General features: G+C 48.6%; 1 protein-coding gene across 1 annotated transcript; it reads right to left on the bottom strand.

Moving 5' to 3' along the window:
* Window positions 1-8,560: 8,560 nt before the first annotated feature.
* LOC132586184 (zinc finger protein OZF-like) lies at window positions 8,561-15,518 on the bottom strand. The gene is made up of 4 exons (XM_060258205.1): window positions 15,329-15,518; window positions 12,115-12,260; window positions 10,862-11,913; window positions 8,561-8,594 (listed from the first exon to the last, which is right to left on the bottom strand). Exons 1-4 carry the CDS (start codon window positions 15,516-15,518, stop codon window positions 8,561-8,563), a joined length of 1,422 nt encoding a protein of 473 aa, XP_060114188.1.
* Between the last annotated feature and the right edge of the window lie 9,836 nt (window positions 15,519-25,354).

Genomic DNA, 25,354 nt, shown 5'->3' with positions numbered 1-25,354 from the left:
ATTTCCTGCATTGTGCAGGGGGTTGGACTAGATGACTCTGGAGGTCCCTTCCAACTCTAGGATTCTATGACTGTTAAGAGCCGTTCCTCAATGGAACAGGCTTCCTCCTCGGGAGCTGCTGGGCTCTCCTTCCTTGCAGGTTTTTCAACAGAGGCTAGATGGCCGTTTGACAGCACTGAGGATCCTGTGAATTTAGGGGGAGGTCTTTGTGAGTTCTTGCCGTGCAGGGGGCTGGACTAGATGACTCTGGAGGTCCCTTCCAACTCTAGGATTCTATGATTCTAAGCTTCCACAGGCTTTCTCGGGAGGTCGTGGGCTCTCCTTCCTTGGAGGGTTTTAATCAGAGGCTGGATGGCCATCTGACAGCACTGAGGATCCTGTGAACTTAGGGGGAGGTCTTTGTGAGTTTCCTGCATTGTGCAGGGGGTTGGACTAGATGACCCTGGAGGTCCCTTCCAACTCTAGGATTCTATGATTTTTCCACAGGCTTCCTCAGGAGGTGGTGAGCTCTCCTTCCTTGGGAGGGTTTTCAACAGAGGCTTGATGGCCACCTGACAGTGATGAAGATCCTGTGAACTTAGGGGGAGGTCTTTGTGAGTCTCCTGCCTTGTGCAGGGGGCTGGACTAGATGACCCTGGAGGTCCCTTCCAACTCTAGGATTCTATGAATCGGTCTCCATAGGGAATAATGGAGCACCCAGCAGACATTTCCCTCCCCCCCTCCCACTTTCTGATGAGCCTGAAGGGGGGGTTGGGCTCCAAACTGGGAGATCCCCTGCCCCCATCTGGGGATTGGCAACCGTAATCCGGGGGGTGGTGCTCCTAAATTCAGCCCACCACCGTCCTCGGATAGATTGGATGGGATGGGAAAGGGTGTTCCCCTTCAGCTGGCAGCAGCCCTTCACCCCCTCACTCCCTGGAGAAGACTGAATTCCCACCCCCGGCAACAGGGGTGGGATGGCTCCGCCCCCCAGGATGGTGATTGGGCTTTCCTTACCCTCCAATCTCACCCCAGTCCAATCACAGGGCTCAGAGGTTGCCTGGGAAACGGAGGCCTCTTGCAAACTTTATAGCAGGCCTCAGAGGCCTTCTGGAGGGTTGTAGGCCTCACTGAGTCTTTCACCTTTTGGGTTGTCTAAATCTCCAGTTGGGGGCAGGAGATTCCCTGGTTTGGAGGCCCTCTCCCCCTTCAGGGTTAGCAGAAAGCGAGGGGAGCACTCCATTGTTCCCTATGGAGACTGGTTCCCATAGGGTATAGAGGAGAATCAATCTGTGGGTATCTGGGGTTTGGGGAGGGGGCCTGTTTTTTGAGGTAGAGGCACCAGATTTTCAGCATAGGTGCATTTCCTCAAAAGCCCCCCTCCCTCCAAGTTTCAAAAAGATTGGACCAGGGGGTCCAATTCTGTGAGCTTCCAAAGAAGGTGCCCCTCTCCTTCATAATTCTAAACGGAGGGGAGGCATTTAAAAGGAACACGGTCCCTTGAAACGTGAGGGCCAGAACTTCCTTTGGAGTTCAGTTGTGCTGGCCACACCCTTGCTCCTGGCTCCATCCCCAAAGTCTCCTGGCTCCACCCCCAAAGTCCCCAGATATTTCCTGAGTTCTGATATTCATGTCTTGCAGCTCTCAAACATCTTACATTTATTCTTTGTGGCTCTTACATTAAGCAAGTTTGGCCACCCCTGCTATGCATGGTAGGACAGACCGCAGTCCCTAATAATTTCCCCAAGTTTACCTTGTGAATCATTTATTACAGTGTGACTCTATTGCCTGCATAGAAAAAGCCTTCTGGAATAATTCAGCTTTACAGTTTGCAGACCTCCCAAAGGCCCTATTGTTAACTGCTCTACGCTTCCTAGCAGAACAGACTTTGAGTCCAGTGGCAACAGAGTTTTATTCAGGGTAACCTAGCTTGTCACTCCTGTTTATCTGTTAAAACAGGTTTGGACGATCTCCTGAAGTTTATAGAATCATAGAGTTAGAAGTGGCCGCAGAGCCCATCTAGTCCAACCCCCTATTCAATGCAGGGTCAGCCTAGAGCAGGGGAGGCCAAACTGCAGCTCAGGAGCCCCCACGCGGCTCTTTCACACCCATCGTGTGGCTCTTGAAGCCCCCATCATCGACTGGCTCGGAGAAGGCATTTGTCTATAGAAACCACTTCTCCAAGACAAGCCAGTTGGCAGCTTGGACAGTGCTTTTAAAATGAATGTTGCTTTCTTTCCCCCTCCCCCTATCTGTTGGCCTTCCTTCCTTCCTTGGGGCTCTCAAACATCTGATGTTTATTCTGTGTGGCTCTTATCTTAAGCCAGTTTGGCCACCCCTGGCCTAGAGCATCCCTGACCTGTGTTTGTCCAGCCGCTGCTTGAAGATTGCCTGCGAGGGGGAACACACCACTCCCTTGGGAGCTGATTCCACCACTGAACGGCCCTGTAAAAAAAGTTGTTCCTAATATCCAGCTCTGTACCTTCCCATCCTTAATTTAAACCCATGATCATAAGTCCTCTCCTCCGCTGCCAGGAAAAACAGCTCCCTGCCCTCCTCTAGGGGACAGCCCTTCAGAGACTTCAAGAGAGCCATCCTGTCCCCCCCCCCCCCTGAAGCTTCCCAATCCCTCAGCCTTTCCTCCTAGGAAAATATGGAGAAAACAGAGGTTTTGCTCTGAAGCTCCTGTACAATTGAGCAAGCCATGCAGAGCAAGCTGTGATGCAGAAGGGAGAAAGACAGAGGGAGAAGGAAGCAGAAGACAGCCAGTTGCTTGGGGGCCTGATAGGAGGCCTCCTAGGGCCTGATTCGGCCCCCGTGCCGCATGTTTGACACCCCTGGCTTAGAGGGAGTATTGCTTGTGATCTGGATGAGGGGTGTGTTGGATTTTTATATATATGATGTTTCTATATGACTGTTCTTATTGAAGGGCCCGTATTTCTCTAATAAAAAGGGACGGTTGGCCGACGAATGAACTTATCTGGGAAAACATATTTGGTACTAATTAGAGGCTGGCCGGATAAACTTAGCAGCAAAAGTATGTGTGGAGTCAATATCTTGTTATGTGACTGCATAGTTGCACAAAAATGCTGTAAACAAGTTTGTTCCCAAAACATCTGAAGATGATAAAGTAAACTTTGATAACGGTGTCCTCAACACATGGAGTACTAAGGAGGCTCTGGGAAAACAAGTCTATTAATCTCATTGCGGAAGAGGACTCTGACAGAGGAAAGTGGGAGGAGGAAGGCAACTTTAGGGAAGCCACCTCACCACCAACCAGGGAGGGGGAAATAGCCGAGGTTACTGAGGACGAAGAGAGGGCAGTCACCCAGGAGGGGGAGGACCAGCCTGTCTCGAGCCCTGGAGGAGGGTGTTCCCAAGGGGAAGAGGGGTGTAGCTTTCCCCAAGTGCAGCAAGAGGCTGTAGATGTTCCTAGCGAGGAAGGGAACCTGTCTAGCGTAAAGGATGTGCATCCTGAAGAGACAGAGGAGGAGAGTGGAGATTTCACAGGAGGTTCTGAGAGCAGCAAGGCTAATGTGGGCTCAGAGGAGCACATAGCTGAAGGCTTGGGGGAACGGGAGCGGTTCCAGAAGGGGGTCCTGAGTGACCTTAGGTTGGAACCGGTTCACCAAGTAGCTGTGGATCAGGAAGTGGGATCTTCCGAGACTCTCTCAGAACAGGTTGTCTTGAAGCAGGGCAGACAGGAGTCCTGGGAAGCTGTGGGACCTTCCAGGCAGGAGGGGGGTCAGTTGGGTAGTGCTGAAAAACCAACCGAGGGGACTGAGAACCCAAGCCAAACCCTTTCTGAGGATTCTGGAAACAGTGGGACTCGGGGTAGCTTGAAGGCACAGATGATAGAAAGTCTGGGGGAGCCAGGAATGTTCCTGTCTGAGGTTCAAAGTGACCCTAAGCTGGAACCACGGTGTGAGGTGGCAAGGGACCAGAAAGTGGAGTTCTCAGAAGCTGAGACAGGGGATAGGGTGATGATTTTCCTGCCACTTCATACTGGTGAACGGAAAGTGGAATGGGAGGGACCCCATATGATTGTGGATGACCTAGACGATGCTACTTATGTGGTGGCTATGGAGAAGACGGGAAAGGCAGTTAAAGTGGTGCAGGTGAATATACCACAGCCATTCTCTGCAAGGTCCATGGTGTTGCATATAGGTAGGAAGGAAGGAGACAAAAAGAAGCTGGGACAGCAATTATTTGGAGCCCCCGAGGTGGTTTTCTGGGAGGTCAGAGTGGACAGAGGGAACATTCCACCAATGAAGGATAAAGAAGAAGCAACTGTGTGGGAACTGGGCAGTTTCCAACCTCATATGTGGGGCCAGGAATTTCCTCCTTTGATGGACCACTCATCCCAGCAACAGCAGCAACTGAGGGAGAGCACCAAACTCCAGAGGTGGTCCTGGGAGATGGAGGAGTACATCTTAAAGATTGGACATTCCTTCCGATTGCAGCAATGCAACTTTCTGTCCAGAAGGGATGGTGCTGCTGAAGATGTCAGCCTTCATGTATTGGAGAAATACCTGAATGTGTAATATTTTGGTTAATGGGTTTCTCCTTGTTTGGTTGGATTCTGCTACGGGGTCACCTCTGTAGGAGGCAACCCCTCCGGCTGAGAATTTAAGGAGGGGGATGTGTGGAGAAACGCCATCTTAGTTGGGAGGGAACATGAAACTGCTAAGCAGGCTTTGGCCTAGCCTCCCTCCAACCCCCCCCCTCCCTTCCAGAGCCAAACCAGAAACTCTAGGGGGAAAGCCTCCTAGAGCGGCAGGAAGTTCTTTTGTTCTTTGCATTTGAGTTAACCAGGAAGAAACGTTCAGTTCTCAGCTAGTGCTCGAAGGAGGAGGTTGTGAGCATGGGGGCTCCTGCCTGTGGGATAGGCCTGCTCAGGAAAAGGAGGCCCCCAGGCAGTCAGACCAAGTAAGTCATCCCCAAGGCAGGGCAAGTTTAGACCAGGGACAGTAGGATGCATTTATAACCACCTTTGCTTTGTCATGCTGTTTGCTGTGCGGGTTCTGTGCTGTGGCAACTTTTTATATGCAACTGTTTTTGTTCTGTTTTTCTTTTCTTTTTCTCTTTTAATAAAATATTTTTGCTGTTTTGAATGCTGGCAGTCAAACTCTGTACCACATAGATCCCCAACCGCCTTAGACCACGCTGCTTTAAGAAAGGGGCCCCGGGAAAGGGGGAAGGCATGCAGTTGGATAAGGTGCCAATCCTCCAGGGGTTCCCCGAAGACGTGCTGTGGCCTCTGTGATACCCAAGTACTGGGTGGCAGAGGGCCTTGAGGCCTGGCCTCATAGCTGGAGAGGGGGATTGGGAGTCCTGTTCCTCTCAATCTGAACCCCTAGACTGAGCAGGTGGTGGCAGCGAGCCCAAGTGGCAGGAGGAGAAATAACTCCCTCCAGGAGTTGGCGACTCAATAGGGAGTTGACGGGACCGGGTCTGAAGGCAGAATCGGGCCGGTTCCATCACAGTCCTTTTGACTGGAGATGCCGAGGATTGAACCTGGGACCTTCTGCACACCAAGCAGAGGCTCTGCCACTGAGCTATGTCCCCTCTCCATGGCTCTCCGGGGTCTCACGCTGAGGTCTTTCCCATCACCTCCTGCCTGGTCCTTTTAACTGGGAGATGCTGGGGACTGAACCTGGGACCTTCTGCATGCCAAGCAGAGGCTCTGCCACTGAGCTATGGCCCCTCTCCATGGCTCTCCATGATCTCAGGCTGAGGTCTTTCTCATCACCTCCTGCCTGGTCCTTTTAACTGGGAGATGCTGGGGACTGAACCTGGGACCTTCTGCATGCCGAGCAGATGCTCTGCCACTGAGCTATGGCCCCTCTCCATGGCTCTCCGGGGTCTCACGCTGAGGTCTTTCCCATCACCTCCTGCCGGGTCCTTTTAACTGGGAGATGCTGGGGACTGAACCTGGGACCTTCTGCATGCCAAGCAGAGGCTCTGCCACTGAGCTATGGCCCCTCTCCATGGCTCTCCACGGTCTCAGGCTGAGGTCTTTCCCATCACCTCCTGCCTGGTCCTTTTAACTGGGAGATGCTGGGGACAGAACCTGGGACCTTCTGCATGCCGAGGAGATGCTCTGCCACTGAGCTATGGCCCCTCTCCATGGCTCTGCGGGGTCTCACGCTGAGGTCTTTCCCATCACCTCCTGCCTGGTCCTTTTAACTGGGAGATGCTGGGGACTGAACCTGGGACCTTCTGCATGCCGAGCAGATGCTCTGCCACTGAGCTATGGACCCTCTCCATGGCTCTCCAGGGTCTCAGGCTGAGGTCTTTCCCATCACTTCCTGCCTGGTCCTTTCAACTGGAGATGCCGGGGATGGAATCTGGGACCTTCTGCATGCCAAACAGATGCTTCACAGAATGGCAGCTAATAAATTATCCCTATGGGTAAAAATCAAACAAAAGAGAAGCCCCGAAAGTTGAGCACAGCCTTGAACATTTGGTATGCAGTCGCCAAATTTCTGTCAAACATATTTTCCTTTAGTAAATAATGTGGGTTTTCTTTTAGTCAAGACCCCCCTAATCACAGGAGCTCCCAAAAGGTAATAAGGAAGAAAGTTTTAGATTTATACCCTGCCGTTCTCTTGGAGTCTCCTAGAAGCTTACAATTTCCATCCCTCCCCCTCCCCACAAATGTCACCCTGGGGCTGAGAGAGCTCTCAGAGAACTGCTCTTGGGAGAACAGCTCTGAGAGAACTAAGACCGACTCAAGGGCAGACCACCAGCTGCTTGCGGAGGAGTGAGAGAAAGAAAGTCAAAGACGATCTTTTAGGCTGAAAATATGACTGGCTAAAGGGCATCCACAGAGCTTCATTAGCTTAAAGAAACATTGACTGAGGGGGGACCTGACAGAGGTTTACAATATTATGTATGAGATAGAGAAGGTAGAGAAAGAAGGACTTTTCTTCCTTTCTCACAATATGAGAACTCGTGGACATTCAATAAAATTGCTGAGCAGTTGGGCTAGAACTTATAAAAGTACTTCTTCAAGCATAGCCAGCTTCAAGAGGGGATTGGATAAGCATATGGAGCAGAGGTCCGTCAGTGGCTATTAGCCACAGCATATTGTTGAAACTCTCTGTCTAGAGCAGTGATGCACTGTATTCTTGGTGCTTGGGAGGGGGGGCAGAGTGGGAGGGCTTCTACTGTCCTGGCCCCACTAATGGACCTCCTGATGGAGCCTGGGTTTTTTTTTTTCGCACAGTGATCCAACATGACTTCTCTTATGCTCTTACTTTTTTAATGTTCTTACCTTGGATTTGAACCCAGACCCTCCAAGTCTAAACCCAACACTCTTCAACTGACCGACCTCATGAACACGGGAGAATTGGGTTGGTCTCATTCATTCACGAATATCATGTCATGCCCATAGTGTGGGTTTCAAGCATCTGCAAGAGAATTTTTCTTCTTCTTCTATTTATTTATTATGCATGTGGTTGTGTGCGTTTCTGCACCTGGAGATTAGGGTGACCTACAGTGACTGACCCCTACTAGGGGCATAGAGGATATTCAGAGAAGTGGCTGAATAAAGCCTGCCCCTATACTCCCGACTGCAGATATTTCCTGGAGGTCTCCCATCCACGTACTTGCCAGAGTTGACTGCTGCTTAGCTTCCGACATCTGAAGATCAGGCTTGCCTCCTGGGCTATCCAGGTCAGGACAGGTTTACTTTCAACAACCTGCAAAAGGACTGAAAAAAGACATACCACACCAACCTTTCACACATTTATTGGAGCTTAACGCATAAAAACTTCCAGAAACCACTGCAAACAAAACGTCACATTTACATGAAACAAATAATCATCTCTTTAAGGAGCTATGACCCTCCCGTAAATGAGTTTTGTTTTCTCCTGCTCATAACGTAACACTTAATCATGAGTTGCCAGCTGCCTGGAAAGGGTAGACATTTCGTTAACACCATGTGGATAGTGGGATGTACTTGAGGGCTTCAAATATGGCTCAAGCTCCTTCAATAGCCTATTTTTAACATGTCTGCCTGCTGAGGGCCAAAATTCTGTGTAGATTCATGTTTTCAAGAAGTCTTTCAATGAACTAAGATTTTCCATGATTTCTAATTCTCTGGAGTCTTAGATGTCAAAGACCGCCATGCTGAATCCCTTTCCATACTCTGAGCACTCAAAAGTTTTCTCGCCTGTGTGGGCTCTCTGATGGCTTTTAAGATGGCCAATGTGACTTAATCTCTTTCCACACTCTGAGCATTCAAAAGGTTTCTCCCCTGTGTGGGCTCTCTGATGACTTTTAAGATGGCCACTCTGACTGAATTTCTTTCCACACACTGAGCATTTAAGTTTTCCCGCCTGTGTGGGCTCTCTGATGGCTTTTAAGATGGCCACTGTAACTGAATCTCTTTCCACACTCTGAGCATTCAAACGTTTTCTCCCCTGTGTGGATTCTCTGATGCCTTTGAAGATGGCCACTTTGACTGAATCTCTTTCCACACTTTGAGCATTCAAAAGGTTTCTCCCTTGTGTGGGTTCTATGATGGCTTTGAAGATGGCCACTGTTACTGAATTTCTTTCCACACTCTGAGCATTCAAGTTTTCCTGCCTGTGTGGGCTCTCTGGTGGCTTTTAAGATGGTCAATGTGACTGAATCTCTTTCCACACACTGAGCATTCAAAAGGTTTCTCCTGTGTGGGTTCTCTGACGCCTTTTAAGACCGCCACTCCGACTGAATCTCTTTCCACACTCTGAGCATTCAAAAGGCTTCTCCCCTGTGTGGATTCTCTGATGGCTTTGAAGACTGGCACTGTGACTGAATATCTTTTCACACTCTGAGCATTCAAAAGGTTTCTCCCCTGTGTGGGTTCTCTGAAGCTTTTGACGATGGCCACTGTGACTGAATCTCTTTCCACACTCTGAGCATTCAAAAGATTTCTCCCCTGTGTGGGTTCTCTGATGGCTTTGAAGATTGCCACTCCGACTGAATCTCTTTCCACACTCTGAACATTCAAAAGGCTTCTCCCCTGTGTGGGTTCTCTGATGCTTTTGACTATCGCCACTCCGACTGAATCTCTTTCCACACTCTGAGTATTCAAAAGGCTTCTCCCCTATGTGGGTTCTCCGATGCCTTTGAAGATGGCCACTGTGAGTGAATCTCTTTTTACACTCTGAGCGTTCAAAAGGCTTCTCCCCTGTGTGGGTTCTCTGATGCCTTTGAAGACGGCCACTTTGACTGAATCTCTTTCCACACTCTGAGCATTCAAAAGGCTTCTCCCCTATGTGGGTTCTCTGATGGCTTTGAAGATTGCCACTCCGACTGAATCTCTTTCCACACTCTGAACATTCAAAAGGCTTCTCCCCTGTGTGGGTTCTCTGATGCTTTTGACGATCGCCACTCCGACTGAATCTCTTTCCACACTCTGAGTATTCAAAAGGCTTCTCCCCTATGTGGGTTCTCCGATGCCTTTGAAGATGGCCACTGTGAGTGAATCTCTTTTTACACTCTGAGCGTTCAAAAGGTTTCTCCCCTGTGTGGGTTCTCTGATGCCTTTGAAGACGGCCACTTTGACTGAATCTCTTTCCACACTCTGAGCATTCAAAAGGTTTCTCCCCTATGTGGGTTCTCTGATGCCTTTGAAGACTGCCACTTTGACTGAATCTCTTTCCACACTCTGAGCATCCAAAAAGTTTCTCCCCTGTATGGGTTCTCTGATGGCTTTGAAGATTGCCACTCCGACTGAATCTCTTTCCACATGCTGAGCATTCAAAAGGTTTCTCCCCTGTGTGGGTTCTCTGATGCTTTTGTAGATTGTCACTGTGACTGAATCTCTTTCCACACTCTGAGCATTCAAAAGGCTTCTGCCCTGTGTGGGTTCTCTGATGCCTTTGGAGACTGGCACTTTCACTGAATCTATTTCCACACTCTGAGCATTCAAAAGGCTTCTCCCCTGTGTGGGTTCTCTGATGACTTTGAAGACTGGTACTGTGACTGAATCTCTTTCCACACTCTGAGCATTCAAAAGGTTTCTCCCCTGTGTGGGTTTCTCTGATGCCTTTGAAGACTGGTACTGTGACTGAATCTCTTTCCACACTCTGAGCATTCAAAAGGCTTCTCCCCTGTGTGGGTTCTATGATGTCTTTGAAGATGGCCACTGTTACTGAATCTCTTTCCACACTCTGAGCATTCAAAAGGCTTCTCCCCTATGTGGGTTCTCTGATGGCTTTGAAGATGGCAACTTTGACTGAATCTCTTTCCACACTCTGAGCATTCAAAAGGTTTCTCCCCTGTGTGGGTTCTCTGATGGCTTTGAAAACTGGCACTGTAACTGAATCTCTTTCCACACTCTGAGCATTCAAAAGGTTTCTCCCCTGTGTGGGTTCTCTGATGGCTTTTAAGACTGCCACTCTGACTGAATCTCTTTCCACACTCTGAGCATTCAAAACGTTTCTCCCCTGTGTGGGTTCTCTGATGCTTTTGAAGATAGCCAGTGTCACTGAATCTCTTTCCACACTCTGAGCATTCAAAAGGTTTCTCCCCTGTGTGGGTTCTCTGATGCCTTTGAAGACCGCCACTCTGGCTGAATCTCTTTCTACACTCTGAGCATTCAAAAGGTTTCTCCCCTGTGTGGGTTCTCTGATGCTTTTGAAGATAGCCACTGTCACTGAATCTCTTTGCACACTCTGAGCATTCAAAAGGTTTCTCCCCTGTGTGGGTTCTCTGATGCCTTTGAAGATCGCCACTCCAACTGAATCTCTTTGCACACTCTGAGCATTCAAAAGGCTTCTCCTCTATGTGGGTTCTCTGATGCCTTTGAAGATGGCCACTGTGAGTGAATCTCTTTTTACACTCTGAGCGTTCAAAAGGTTTCTCCCCTGTGTGGGTTCTCTGATGCCTTTGAAGACTGCCACTGTGAATGAATCTCTTTCCACACTCTGAGCATTCAAAAAGTTTCTCCCCTGTGTGGGTTCTCTGATGGCTTTGAAGATTGCCACTCCGACTGAATCTCTTTCCACATGCTGAGCATTCAAAAGGTTTCTCCCCTGTGTGGGTTCTCTGATGCCTTTGAAGACTGCCACTTTGACTGAATCTCTTTCCACACTCTGAGCATTCAAAAAGTTTCTCCCCTGTGTGGGTTCTCTGATGGCTTTGAAGATTGCCACTCCGACTGAATCTCTTTCCACACGCTGAGCATTCAAAAGGTTTCTCCCCTGTGTGGGTTCTCTGATGCTTTTGAAGATAGCCACTGTCACTGAATCTCTTTGCACACTCTGAGCATTCAAAAGGTTTCTCCCCTGTGTGGGTTCTCTGATGCCTTTGAAGATCGCCACTCCAACTGAATCTCTTTCCACACTCTGAGCATTCAAAAAGTTTCTCCCCTGTGTGGGTTCTCTGATGGCTTTGAAGATTGCCACTCCGACTGAATCTCTTTCCACACGCTGAGCATTCAAAAGGTTTCTCCCCTGTGTGGGTTCTCTGATGCCTTTGAAGACTGGCACTTTGACTGAATCTCTTTCCACACTCTGAGCATTCAAAAAGTTTCTCCCCTGTGTGGGTTCTCTGATGGCTTTGAAGATTGCCACTCCGACTGAATCTCTTTCCACACGCTGAGCATTCAAAAGTTTTCTCTCCTGTGTGGGTTCTCTGATGCTTTTGAAGATTGTCACTCTGACTGAATCTCTTTCCACACTCTGAGCATTCAAAAGGCTTCTCCCCTGTGTGGGTTCTCTGATGCCTTTGAAGACTGGCACTTTGACTGAATCTATTTCCACACTCTGAGCATTCAAAAGGCTTCTCCCCTGTGTGGGTTCTCTGATGACTTTGAAGACTGGCACTGTGACTGAATCTCTTTCCACACTCTGAGCATTCAAAAGGTTTCTCCCCTGTGTGGGTTCTCTGATGCCTTTGAAGACTGGCACTGTGACTGAATCTCTTTCCACACACTGAGCATTCAAAAGGCTTCTCTCCTGTGTGGGTTCTATGATGGCTTTTTCTATGTTCTTGAAGATGGCCAAAGCGTTTCTCGCCTCTGTGGGTTCTTTGGTGCACAAAGAACTCCGATCTACTTTTGAAATACTTTCCACATTGAATGGATGTATTTGCCTTCATTATTCTCTGATTGTGAAAATGTACAATACGCCCTCTTACATCTCTTTTCTCAATTATAAGCCTGACTTTCATTCTCTTAGGTCTGCCTCGACTCCTCATGTTTTCTCTCAAGTCTTCATTCTTAACTCCTTCTGGCAACTGCTGATCAAGTTCATCACCCTCTTCATTCTTCTGATCATCCTCTGCTGGAATAAAGAGATCCCATTAATGCCTGAGGGGGCAGGTAAGATCCCAAAGCACCAATGTGACTTCAGGAAGAAAGGATTGATGGCCCTTTCACCTCCTCCAGACATAACCCCCCCCCCCCCCAACGTACCTAGGATATATTATATTTAAGGATCCCTCATCCCCTCAAGAGCCACAGCTCTGGCTCAGAAGGAACTCCTGACCCTCCAAATCCCAGTTCCCAAAAGGCCTCCTTACCCAGCAGGCTATAGGACTGTACGAAGCCAAATATTGCTCAGAAGTTAATCAAAAATTTCCATGGTTATTCCTTGCCTGTTCTCTTGACATAACTGTGAAAGGTACTCACTGTCAGTAACCTCCTTTGGAAAGGAAACATGTTTTTGGGATCCTCCTGAGAAACCCTCCAGCCTTTCTTCAGATGCAAGACTCTTGTCTTTCTCCACCAACGTCTCTCTTACACTTCGGTCTTTGGCACACGCACACAAAAAAAGAGAGAGGGAGAGAGACATCATTTTTATATGGGGAAGGAAAGAAATTCAAGAGTAAAAATTCTTCTGGGAGGATGGAACCGTGGTCGAGATCATAGCCCATAATTTCAACTGGTACAAGTGGGATGGATCTGTGAGGCAAAGCACCCCACTTCGCCGCAAGGCGTAACGGGATTCTTAAGCGGCCTGGTCTGCCTTGCAGGTGTTCATGATTTGACTCTCCCTGCAGCTAACATCCTTATCTCTTTCAAGGCCAGACTCAAGACTCTGGTAATGGGTTAACTGTGAGATTAATCCCGCTGTGTAATCAGGATGGAGGGGGGAGGGGAATGGTGCTGCCAGCCTCTGGAAGATTCGTCTTGGAGGACCCTTGATTGGCTCATTGGAGCCACCTGATCCTAGAGGGGTGGAAAATATAATACCGGTATAGACCAGAGAAATGCAGACTTTATGCTCATGCCATGCTGGTGCACTTGGATGTTTCTTGCTTTCTTCTGATGAACTGCACTATGTTGAGTAACTTAGGCTACAGCTGGAATACATATGCTGTAAGGAGAGGTACCACCTAATGCCAGACATTTCATGAACATTAAATACCGTATTTTTCGGACCATAAGACGCACTTTTCCCCCCAAAAAAGTGGGGGGGAAAGTGTGTGCGTCTTATGGTCCGAAGGTACGTACCTTCGGGGGGCGAGGGGGCGATCTGCTGCCTCTTCTTCCGATCCGGCGCTTCCCCGGCACAGGCTTGCCTGGCTCCATCTTCTTCAGGCAAGCGTGGGATCGCTCCACGTGGCCCCAGCGCTTCGCAAGCGCCGGCCGCGGAGGGGGCAGCGTGCTTCCTACTTCCCTGTGTTCCTGCCTTCAGCTGTGATGTCTAAAGCAAGCGCTGGGATCGGAGGGGGGAGGGAGCGATCCCAGCGCTTGCTTTAGACATCACAGCTGAAGGCAGGAACACAGGGAAGTAGGAAGCACGCTGCCCTCTCCACAGCCGGCGCTCGCAAAGCGCTGCGTTTGCGGAGGTGGTGGGTGCTTCCTACTTGCCTGTGTCCCTGCCTTCAGCTGTGATGTCTAAAGCAAGCGCTGGGATCGGAGGGGGGAGGGAGCTTATTGGCCTGCAGCTGCTACATACCAGTCTCTCATCCCCACCTTTGTCTCTGGCCTCTGACCAGGACAATTTCTCTGGCTTGGGTGAAGGCCACAACACTGGCAAGGAGCTGGAAAGTCCTCAAAATGATGTACTGCTGTTCAAGTTCTAACTTTGGCACTGGTGGAAGATCTTCCTTACTCAGAGAGATGACGCTCCAATAGTTCTCCCGCATGACTTCCCTGTAGAGAGTTCTCTGGCCTGGATCCAGCAGGGCCCATTCTGCTGGAGTGAAACGGACAGACACCTCGTCAAAGGAAAAGGGACGCTGAAAGAACAAGCAGATTTAGTTCTCAGAGACTGCACACTGGAAGGGACTGGTCTAAAGGGTACAGGATGTATGGCTTGACTTGGGGACAGCCTCTCTCTCCTGGACCATTGTAGAAACCGCAGGAGCAAAAGCCCCCCCCCAGGCTGTTCCCTGTTTATCTCCCCTACCTGAACTGTTTCCACACCCCCAAACAGATGAGGACTCAACAGCATCTCTCCGCTACCTGTGGAGGAAGGAGAAAGAAGAAACAAGGAAGGGTGTCTGTCGTGACTTCCTACTCCATTGGCTGGTTTGTTCCCCTCTTCACACACTCCCTTCCCAGGAGGCTGAAACCTTGCCCTGCGTACACGCAACACATTCTTTTACTCAATTCTGGGAGAGGCAGAAGAGAAGTACGCATGAGCCTCAGGGGTGACACAGGCCACCAACATATTTCAGGCTTCTGTGAGACTTAAAATATGCCCTATGAACTCTGGAGTTCAAAGGTCACAGAATCCCTGCTGGATCAGACCAAAAGCCCAGGAATCCCGTTCTCCTGCTTGCTGGGCCTTCAGGTCAGGTTTAGTGGTGGGAAAAGGGACTGGAAATGACAGCACATGACATGTCACCATCACATTCAGCCAAAAACCAGACATCACTTGAGCGTTTCTGGAGAAGCCAGGGTAATATCAGCGTCAAGCTAAGGCCTCCCCCCGATCTCCTGGGGTGCCAGACCACAGCCTCTCATTCCTACCTCAGCATCCTATTCCCCGCAGGGCCTGCCCAGTGCCCCTATAAGCCTGGGCACAGAAGCCACATTTCCCCATGATTCCTGGCCCCTAGGAACTGGCTTTCAGCGCTCAGTGCTGCCCCAAGAGGCAGAGGCTCCCTGTGCCCACCAGGTGGAATAGCTCTGCCCAGGTCTGTCTGCCTTTTCTTTTCTTTCTTGAGTCACCTTGACTTCCTTTTATGGAAGGAAGGTGAGATATGAGAATTTCAATGAATGGGAGGAATGTACCATCTCTATAATTTTCTCCAATCCCCTTCAAGAAGAATCACAGGTCGTAGGCATTGAGTGCTGTTTGTTATGTGAAGAAGTATTTAATTCTTTCCCTGTCCTGAACTCTCTACCCATCCCATTCACAGGGCACCCCAATCGCATGCAGGCAAAATGGGTCCTTACCACAGGAGAGGGCATCTTGGGCACCCTCCTGAGTGTGCGCCCTCTGCTCTCGCTCCAGGGAAGCTTCTTCCGCCTCGGGGAATGCTGCGTCTCTCTCCACGGATGGTCCCCACACCTGGATCAGCAGCCAGGGAGAATGGAAAGAGATGGAATGGAAGAGAGTGAGCAATGTTTCCCGCCCCACTCCCATACTCAGCTATATGGAATACAGGAAAATGTACTCCTCATACAGTTCAACACCTTATATCACAGTGGACTTTATATGTTTTATACAGCAGTAAATATGAAACTAGCAGACTTTGGAGGATGGTAAAAGACAGGAGGGCCTGGCATGACTTTGTCCATGGGGTCGCAAAGAGTCGGACTCAACTGCGACTGAACAACAACAACAAATATGAAACTATATGCAATGACTCCATAAATACAAAACGTCAATACAAAAAGCTGGGTGAGTGGGCGTCAACGTGGCAGATGCGGTTCAATGTGGCCAAGTGCAAAGTAATGCACATTGGGGCCAAGAATCCCAGCTACAAATACAAGTTGATGGGGTGTGAACTGGCAGAGACTGACCAAGAGAGAGATCTTGGGGTCGTGGTAGATAACTCACTGAAAATGTCAAGACAGTGTGCGTTTGCAATAAAAAAGGCCAACGCCATGCTGGGAATTATTAGGAAGGGAATTGAAAACAAATCAGCCAGTATCATAATGCCCCTGTATAAATCGATGGTGCAGTCTCATTTGGAGTACTGTGTGCAGTTCTGGTCGCCGCACCTCAAAAAGGATACTATAGCATTGGAGAAAGTCCAGAAAAGGGCAACTAGAATGATTAAAGGGCTGGAGCACTTTCCCTATGAAGAAAGGTTGAAACGCTTGGAGCTCTTTAGCTTGGAGAAACGTCGACTGTGGGGTGACATGATAGAGGTTTACAAGATAATGCATGGGATGGAGAAAGTAGAGAAAGAAGTACTTTTCTCCCTTTCTCACAATACAAGAACTTGTGGGCATTCGATGAAATTGCTGAGCAGACAGGTTAAAACGGATAAAAGGAAGTACTTCTTCACCCAAAGGGTGATTACCATGTGGAATTCACTGCCACAGGAGGTGGTGGCGGCCACAAGTATAGCCACCTTCAAGAGGGGTTTAGATAAAAATATGGAGCACAGGTCCATCAGTGGCTATCAGCCACATTGTGTGTGTATATATAAAATTTTTTGCCACTGTGTGACACAGAGTGTTGGACTGGATGGGCCGTTGGCCTGATCCAACATGGCTTCTCTTATGTTCTTATGTTCAAGTCTTTTGTCTCCAGAAGTAGGTTACTCAGTCCATATCTCATTAAACGAGTCCACTCTAAAATACAAAAGTCCTTCAAACAGAGAGCTCAAGGAAATATTTAACGAGACAAAAAACTCTGGGAGACAATGAAACTCTTAGAAAGACCCTGAAGTCTCTTGCTCCTGGGGTCCTTTGCCCAACGATCGTTTCCACCAGAAGTGAGGTCGTTTTCAAGATTTCCTCCTCACCAAGAATTCGTACGGAACGGTAAAGTCTTCCACAGTTCCAAAAGTGGCCACTCTGACCTACAATTTATGCATCTGACAAGCCCAAGCTGCTCTTGAACGTTTTGTATTAACACAGTAATTGCAGATAGCTACATATTTAATGTTGTACAAAACATACAAAGTTCACTGTGATGTATGATACTGAATTGTATGAGGAGTGCATTTCCCTGTCTTTTCTAAAGCTGTGCACTGTTTTAACACAGGAGCCCATTTTTGTTTGCCGTCCCTGGACTCTGCACCCTTCCATCCGCACCTGGAGAGACATCCGGAGGGATAAGAAATTCCCTAGTAGAAGAGGCTGCCGAAGGAGGCTGTTCATTTCCCATACGGAGGATTAACACTTGGGGAAATAGAACAATTTATATCTTGCTGGAGTCCAGTAAGTATTATATCTTTCAAAAGAAGAAACCACGCGGACAAATATCTCTCAGGGGAACTTTAGGATCAGGTCAGGGAATGTGATTTGAAGGGGACATACCTGGAGGGAACCCCCTCACCTGCTCTGCCGGCCTCTCCTCCTCGGCCTGACTCAGCAGGAAGCCTTCAGCCAAGGCCACCGCCTGGCAGCTGCTCTCTGGCCCACATTCTCTGACCCAGCGTTGCACTTCCAGGGGCAGGATGGCGAGGAACCGCTCCAGGACCACCACGTCCAGGATCTCCTTTTTGGAGCGCCTCTCTGGCTTCAGCCAGCAGTTGCTGAGTCGATGGAGCTGGCTGCAAACCTCTCGGGGCCCATCCGTCTCTCGGTAGAGGAACTGCCGAAAGCGTTGGCAATGCACGTCTGAGATAGGCATGACCTGGAAAGACATAACTGGCACAGTGTTTTCCTGTAATTCGGCAGCACCACTCCCAGCTTGGGTGCGATGGGGGCCTCTCCTCGATATCGTGCCACCTCCAAGTTCTCCTGGGTGCTGCTCTTCCATCTCCTTCGCCTGCTCTTGGGTCACCTCCAGCTGGGTAAAGATACCTTGAGTGACTCGGCTATGAAGACAGACTTCTTTCTAGAGGGAAGGAGAGACAGAGACTGTAAGGTTATCACAAGGAGAGCATCTGAGAATCACCTTGGCAGGTCAGCGCAACAGGGTTTGCTGTGGCTTGCAGACCAGGTTTCATATCATTTTGCTATATTACATACCAAGCGATTTTAGATATACCTCCCTGGTTCTTTGGGAAAGTTGGCCATCTCTGTTTGGCTCTAAGAAAGTTAAAAACTTAGCCACTCCTTACATGGGTTCAGTCTGGCAAGGGGCTAATTTTTAAGGGGAGCTGGACCCCAAAACGACCACAGGGACTGGTGACCTCTTAACCACTGTATGTATCACTTCAATAGACGTAAAGTGTTAGGTAAGAAGAACAACACCTCCAAAAACAATGGAGGTCCCTTTCTGAACTGTGGGATTCACTTGATTAGATCCTGGATTTTGGGGAGCCTGAAAACCAACTCCTCATGGCTTTCGTCACTACTAGAAGAACATAAGAGAAGCCATGTTGGATCAGGCCGATGGCCCATCCAGTCCAACATTCTGTGTCACATGAGAACATAAGAGAAGCCATGTTGGATCAGGCCAATGGCCATCCAGTCCAACACTCTGTCCCATAAGAACATAAGAGGAGCCATGTTGGATCAGACCAATGGCCCCATCCAGTCCAACATTCTGTGTCACCTAAGAACATAAGAGAAGCCATGTTGGATCAGGCCAATATGGCCTAGGACCTGCCTTCCTGAGGGACCGTCTCTCCCCACATGTTCCCCAGAGAGTACTGAGATCGGGAACTCAAAATCTCCTTGTTGTCCCCGGGCCAAAGGAAGCCCATTTGAAATCTAGTAGGGATAGGGCCTTCTCCGTAATGGCCCCTTCCTGGTGGAACCAGATGCCGGAAGAGGTAAGGGCCCTGCGGGATCTCGCTCAATTCCCCAGGGCCTGTAAGAGAGTCCTCTTCCGGCTGGCTTACAACTAACCGGCACTTGAAACTGAGTGTAGTTTTTATAAGATTGCTATATGTTTTTAATGTTTTAACTATGTAAACTGTGTGAAATGTTTAAATTTTTATATTCTTATGTTAGATTTTATATGCTATAAGCCGCTCTGAGCCACCTGGTGGGAAGGGCGGGATACAAATTACAAATAAACTAAACTAAAAAAAAATGGCCCATCCAGTCCAATACTCTGTGTCACACAGTGGCAAAAAATCCAGGTGCCATCAGGAGGTCCATAAGAACATAAGAGAAGCCATGTAGGATCAGTCCAATGGCCCATCTAGTCCAACATAAGAAAAGCCATGTTGGATCAGGCCAATGGCCCCTCCAATGCAACACTCAGCATTACATAAGAGAAGACATGTTGGATCAGGCCAGTGGCCCATCCAGTCCAACACTCTGTGTCACACAGTAGCCAAAAAAAGCAGAAGCCACCAGGAGGTCCATCAGTGGGACCAGGACACTAGAAGCCCTCCCAGTGTGCCCCCTCCCCCCCAATCACCAAGGATACAGAGCATCACTGCTCCAGACATAGAGTTTCAACAATACTCTGTGGCTAACAGCCACTGATGGACCTCTGCTCCATGTTTATCAAATGTCGAAGCTGGCAATGCTTGCAGCTGCCACCACCTCCTGTGGCAATGAATTCCATGTGTTAGTCATTCTTTTATCAGTTCTAAACTGACTGCTCAGCAATTTCATTGAATGCCCACATTGTGAGAAAGGGAGAAAAGTACTTCTTTCTCTACCTTCTCTATCCCATGTGTAATCTTGTAAACATCTATCATATCACCCCTCAGTCGACGTTTCTCCAAGCTAAAGAGCCCCAAGCGTTTTAACCTTTCTTCATAGGGAAAGTGTTCCAACCTTGTAATAATCCTAGTTGCCCTTTTCTGCACTTTTTCCAATGCTATAATATCTCTTTTGAGATGCTGTGACCAGAATTGCACACAGTATTCCAAATGAGACCGCACCATCGATTTATACAGAGGCATTATGATACTGGCTGATTTGTTTTCAGTTCCCTTCCTAATAATTTCCAGCATGGCCTTGGCCTTTTTTTATTGCAATCGCACACTGTCTTGACATTTTCAGTGAGTTATCTACCACGACCCCAAGATCTCTCTCTTGGTCAGTCTTTGCCAGTTCACACTCCATCAACTTGTATTTGTAGTTGGGATTCTTGGCCCCAATGTACATTACTTTGCACTTGGCCACATTGAACCTCATCTGCCACGTTGACGCCCACTCACCCAGCCTCAACAGATCCCTTTGGAGTTCCTCACAATCCTCTCTGGTTCTCACCACCCTGAACAATTTAGTGTCATCCGCAAACTTGGCCACTTCACTGCTCACTCCCAACTCCAAATCATTAATGATTTGGCAATGAGGATCCTGTGAATTTAGGGGGAGGTGTTGTGAGTCTCCTGCCTTGTGCAGGAGGTTGGACTAGATGACCCTGGAGGTCCCTTCAACTCTATGATCTGAAAGCACTGAAGATCTTGTGAATTTAGGGGGAGGTGTTTGTGAGTCTCCTGCCTTGTGCAGGGGGTTGGACTAGCAGCTCTGATAGCTGAGACAGCTGGAGAAATTGCTGAGAATTTCTGAGTTTGGAAGGACTTCATTCTAAGGTTTGTGGGGCTGCCTAAAATTCTAAGGTGTGATAGCTGGGGAACTGCTCTTTGTTTTGGTTGACTGGCTTAAGGGTGAAAGAGATTGAGAGTGATTGCTGCTGATTGAGAGTGATTGCTGAGGAGTGCCTCTGCTCCACCTCTTTGCATTTTAAGCTGCGCCTTGCCAAAGGGCTAAAGGGCTCTTGGACTGTGGCTGTTCGCCTGGGGGCTCCCTAAGGAGCAGGAACCCAGATCCCTGGCTTCCTTGTTCTCCAAATAAGGTAAGTTCCCAATAAGGTAAGTTGAGGTAAGGTAAGTTGACCTGCCAGAAGGGGAGCCACTTAAACAGCATTTAAAGAGGACTGTATATTTTAATATATATATATACAATGAAGATAGAATGCCAGCAGGGGGTTGGGGGCTTTCCAGTGTTTTGCACTGAGTGTCACATGTATGACTATCTGCCCAAAGGACAGAAGTCTTGGGTGTGTGCTCGATGCAAGGAGCTCCTGGTCCTCAGGGAACGAGTTCATACCCTTGAGGCCGAGGTGACTGCCCTGGAGAAGCAGAGACAGTCAGTTAGGCACTTGGGGAAGACTCTCGGGGGCGTATTAGATGAGCCCCGCTCCGAACGTAGCAGCCCTGTTGCTGCCAGAGAGCGTGAGGGTCGAGAGGGAACAGGGCACCGTGCTGAGGATAAGGGGAATGCGCCCTCAGAAGGGACCTCTTCTTCGGTTGGTGAGCGGGAATCCTTTCGCGCCAAGGAACCATCCCTGAGCAGGGGGAGAGGGGGGGTATTGGTAGTTGGTGATTCAATCCTTAGGCAAGTAGACAGCCGGGTGGCGAAACCGCGTACTGACCGTATGGTGACTTGCCTGCCTGGTGCGAAGGTAGCGGACATTACGCGTGTAGTAGATAGACTGATAGACAGTGCTGGGGAGGAGCCTGTGGTCGTGGTGCATGTTGGCACCAACGATGTGGGGAAATGCAGTCGTGAGGTCCTGGAGGAAAAATTTAGGCTGCTAGGCGGGAGACTTAAGGCCAGGACCTCCAAGGTAGCCTTCTCAGAAGTGCTACCTGTTCCACGTGCAGGGCAGGAGAGACAGGCACAAATTAGAAGTCTCAATGCGTGGATGAGACGATGGTGTAAGGAGGAAAGGTTTAAGTTTGTTAGGCACTGGGATGCTTTCTGGAACAAGCGGGAGCTGTACAAAAGAGACGGTCTCCACTTGTCCCCGGATGGAACCAGGCTGCTGGCGCTTAAAATCAAAAAGGTGGCAGAGCAGTTTTTAAACTAAATCTTGGGGGAAAGCCGACAGGAGATGAAATGTCTCTGGTTCGGGAGGACTCGTCTCAAAGAGATGAAGGGTTGGCTGCTATTTTTCTACCGGGTAACGGACCGGAGTTGTCCACTGTGAAGGTGACAAACAATATGGACTGTCTGCCAGAGTCTCGAGGCGGCAGGAGGAAGGTGGCGGGCCTAGCTCGCCTGGGAAATTATAGATGTTTGTATGCAAATGCTAGAAGTGTTCAAAGTAAAATTGGTGAATTGGAATGTTTAGTGTTGGGAGAAAACATAGACATTGTGGGAATTTCAGAAACTTGGTGGAATGAGGAGAATCAGTGGGACACGGTGATTCCTGGATATAAGCTATATCGGAAGGATAGGGAGGGAAGGGTTGGAAGTGGGGTGGCTCTGTATGTCAGAGAGGATATACGATCCAGTAAGACTGAGATCAGAGAATTAGATTCACTTTTAGAAATGCTTTGGGTTGAAATAGAGGGCCCAAAAGGAAATTTAACTATGGGAGTTTGTTATCGCCCACCAAATCAAAAGAGAGAGGACGATTATAATATGATGGAAGGCTTAAAGATAGCGGCTAAACGTAAAAACTGTGTCGTAATAGGTGATTTTAACTACCCGCAGATTAATTGGGTCAATATGTGTTCTGGTCGAGAGAAAGAGATTTAGTTTCTTGATGCTCTCAATGACTGTGCTATGGAGCAGATGGTCTCAGAACCTACCAGGGGTGGGGCGATCCTGGATTTGGTCCTAAGTAATGCCCAAGACTTGGTGAGAGATGTAAAAGTGATTGCGCCACTTGGGAGCAGTGACCATAATGTTATTGATTTCACCGTTTGTATAAATAGGGAGTTGTCCAAAAAGACCACCACAACCACGTTTAACTTTAAAAGGGGTAAATACACTGAGATGAGGAGGCATGTGAGGAGGAAACTGAAAGGAAAGGAACATACGGTCAAAACCCTTGGGGAAGCTTGGACGCTATTTAAAACGATAATCCTAGAAGCTCAGATAAAATACATACCACAAGTTAGGAAAGGCACAAACAGGCATAAGAAAAGGCCTGCGTGGTTAACAAACAAAGTAATGGAAGCTGTAAAAGGTAAGAAGGACACCTTTAAGCGGTGGAAAACCAGTCCAAGTAAGATTAGTAAAAGGGAACACAGGCTGTGGCAAATCAAATGCAAGACTGTGATCAGGCAGGCAAAAAGGGACTATGAGGAGCATATTGCAAAAAACATAAAGACCAACAATAAAACTTTCTTCAAATATATTAGAAGTAGGAAACCAGCCAGGGAGGCAGTGGGGCCCTTGGATGACCATGGGGTAAAAGGATTATTGAAGGAAGATAGGGAAATGGCTGAGAAGCTAAATGAAATTTTTGCCTCCGTCTTCACTGTAGAAGACGAGAACTTTTTGCCCGCCCCAGAACCACTAATTTTGGAAGGGGTGTTGAAAGACCTGAGTCAGATTGAGGTGACAAATGAGGAGGTCCTACAACTGATAGACAAATTAAAAACTAATAAGTCACCGGGTCCAGATGGCATACATCCGAGAGTTCTGAAAGAACTCAAAGTTGAACTTGTGGATCTTCTAACAAAAATCTGTAATCTTTCATTGAAATCTGCCTCCGTTCCTGAGGACTGGAAGGTAGCAAATGTCACCCCCATCTTTAAAAAAGGTTCCAGAGGAGATCCGGGAAATTACAGGCCAGTCAGTCTGACTTCAATACCGGGAAAGTTGGTAGAAACCATTATCAAGGACAGAATGAGAACGCACATTGATGAACACGGGTTGTTGAGGAAGACTCAGCATGGGTTCTGCAAGGGAAGATCTTGCCTCACTAACCTGTTGCATTTCTTTGAGGGGGTGAACAAACATGTGGACAAAGGAGACCCGATAGATGTTGTTTACCTTGACTTCCAGAAAGCTTTTGATAAAGTTCCTCATCAAAGGCTCCTTAGAAAGCTTGAGAGTCATGGAGTAAAAGGACAGGTCCTCTTGTGGATCAAAAACTGGCTGAGTAATAGGAAGCAGAGAGTGAGTATAAATGGGCAGTCTTCGCAGTGGAGGACGGTAAGCAGTGGGGTGCCGCAGGGCTCGGTACTGGGTCCCATGCTCTTTAACTTGTTCATAAATGATTTAGAGTTGGGAGTGAGCAGTGAAGTGGCCAAGTTTGCGGATGACACTAAATTGTTCAGGGTGGTGAGAACCAGAGAGGATTGTGAGGAACTCCAAAGGGATCTGTTGAGGCTGGGTGAGTGGGCGTCAACGTGGCAGATGCGGTTCAATGTGGCCAAGTGCAAAGTAATGCACATTGGGGCTAAGAATCCCAGCTACAAATACAAGTTGATGGGGTGTGAACTGGCAGAGACTGACCAAGAGAGAGATCTTGGGGTCATGGTAGATAACTCACTGAAAGTGTCAAGACAGTGTGCGTTTGCAATAAAAAAGGCCAACGCCATGCTGGGAATTATTAGGAAGGGAATTGAAAACAAATCAGCCAGTATCATAATGCCCCTGTATAAATCGATGGTGCGGTCTCATTTGGAGTACTGTGTGCAGTTCTGGTCGCCGCACCTCAAAAAGGATATTATAGCATTAGAGAAGGTGCAGAGAAGGGCAACTAGAATGATTAAAGGGCTGGAGCACTTTCCCTATGAAGAAAGGTTGAAACGCTTGGGACTCTTTAGCTTGGAGAAACGTCGACTGCAGGGTGACATGATAGAGGTTTACAAGATAATGCATGGGATGGAGAAAGTAGAGAAAGAAGTACTTTTCTCCCTTTCTCACAATACAAGAACTCGTGGGCATTCGATGAAATTGCTGAGCAGACAGGTTAAAACGGATAAAAGGAAGTACTTCTTCACCCAAAGGGTGATTAACATGTGGAATTCACTGCCACAGGAGGTGGTGGCAACTGCAAGCATAGCCAGTTTCAAGAGGGGATTGGATAAAAATATGGAGCAGAGGTCCATCAGTGGCTATTAGCCACAGTGTATATATATTTTGGCCACTGTGTGACACAGAGTGTTGGACTGGATGGGCCATTGGCCTGATCCAACATGGCTTCTCTTATGTTCTTATGTTCTTAGATGACCCTGGAGGTCCCTTCAACTCTATGATTCTATGATCTGAAAGCACTGAAGATCCTGTGAATTTAGGGGGAGGTGTTGGTGAGTTTCCTGCAGTGTGTAGGGGGTTCGACTAGATGACCCTGGAGGTCCCTTCCAGCTCTAGTTTTCTGTGATTCCGAGTAGGCGGCTGCCTGGGGCGCCCCCTGGCCGCAGGGCAGCCACACCAAGCCTTGCCCGCCTACCTGAAGGAAGCCCCACACATCAGCTCTGCTCAGCCGCGCCTCGCAGCCCTTACCTCCCATTCACCGCTGCCTGCGCCTGCCTGCCTCGCTTTCCCAGCAGCCAACAGTGCTCGGCGCTGCACGCTGTCGTCATCTCACAGCACTGGCTGGTGATTGGTTGGGAGTGGAGCGCCCCCCTGGTGTCGTCATCCCATGGCGCCGCTGGCTGGTGATTGGGAGAGCAGGAAGCAGCGTGTTTCCTCAAGGAGGAA

The sequence above is a fragment of the Heteronotia binoei genome, chromosome 1 (assembly GCF_032191835.1).
Source record: "Heteronotia binoei isolate CCM8104 ecotype False Entrance Well chromosome 1, APGP_CSIRO_Hbin_v1, whole genome shotgun sequence".
Lineage (NCBI taxonomy): Eukaryota > Metazoa > Chordata > Lepidosauria > Squamata > Gekkonidae > Heteronotia > Heteronotia binoei.
Note: the sequence above shows the minus strand (reverse complement) of the source record. Positions and strands in the feature narration are given on the sequence as shown.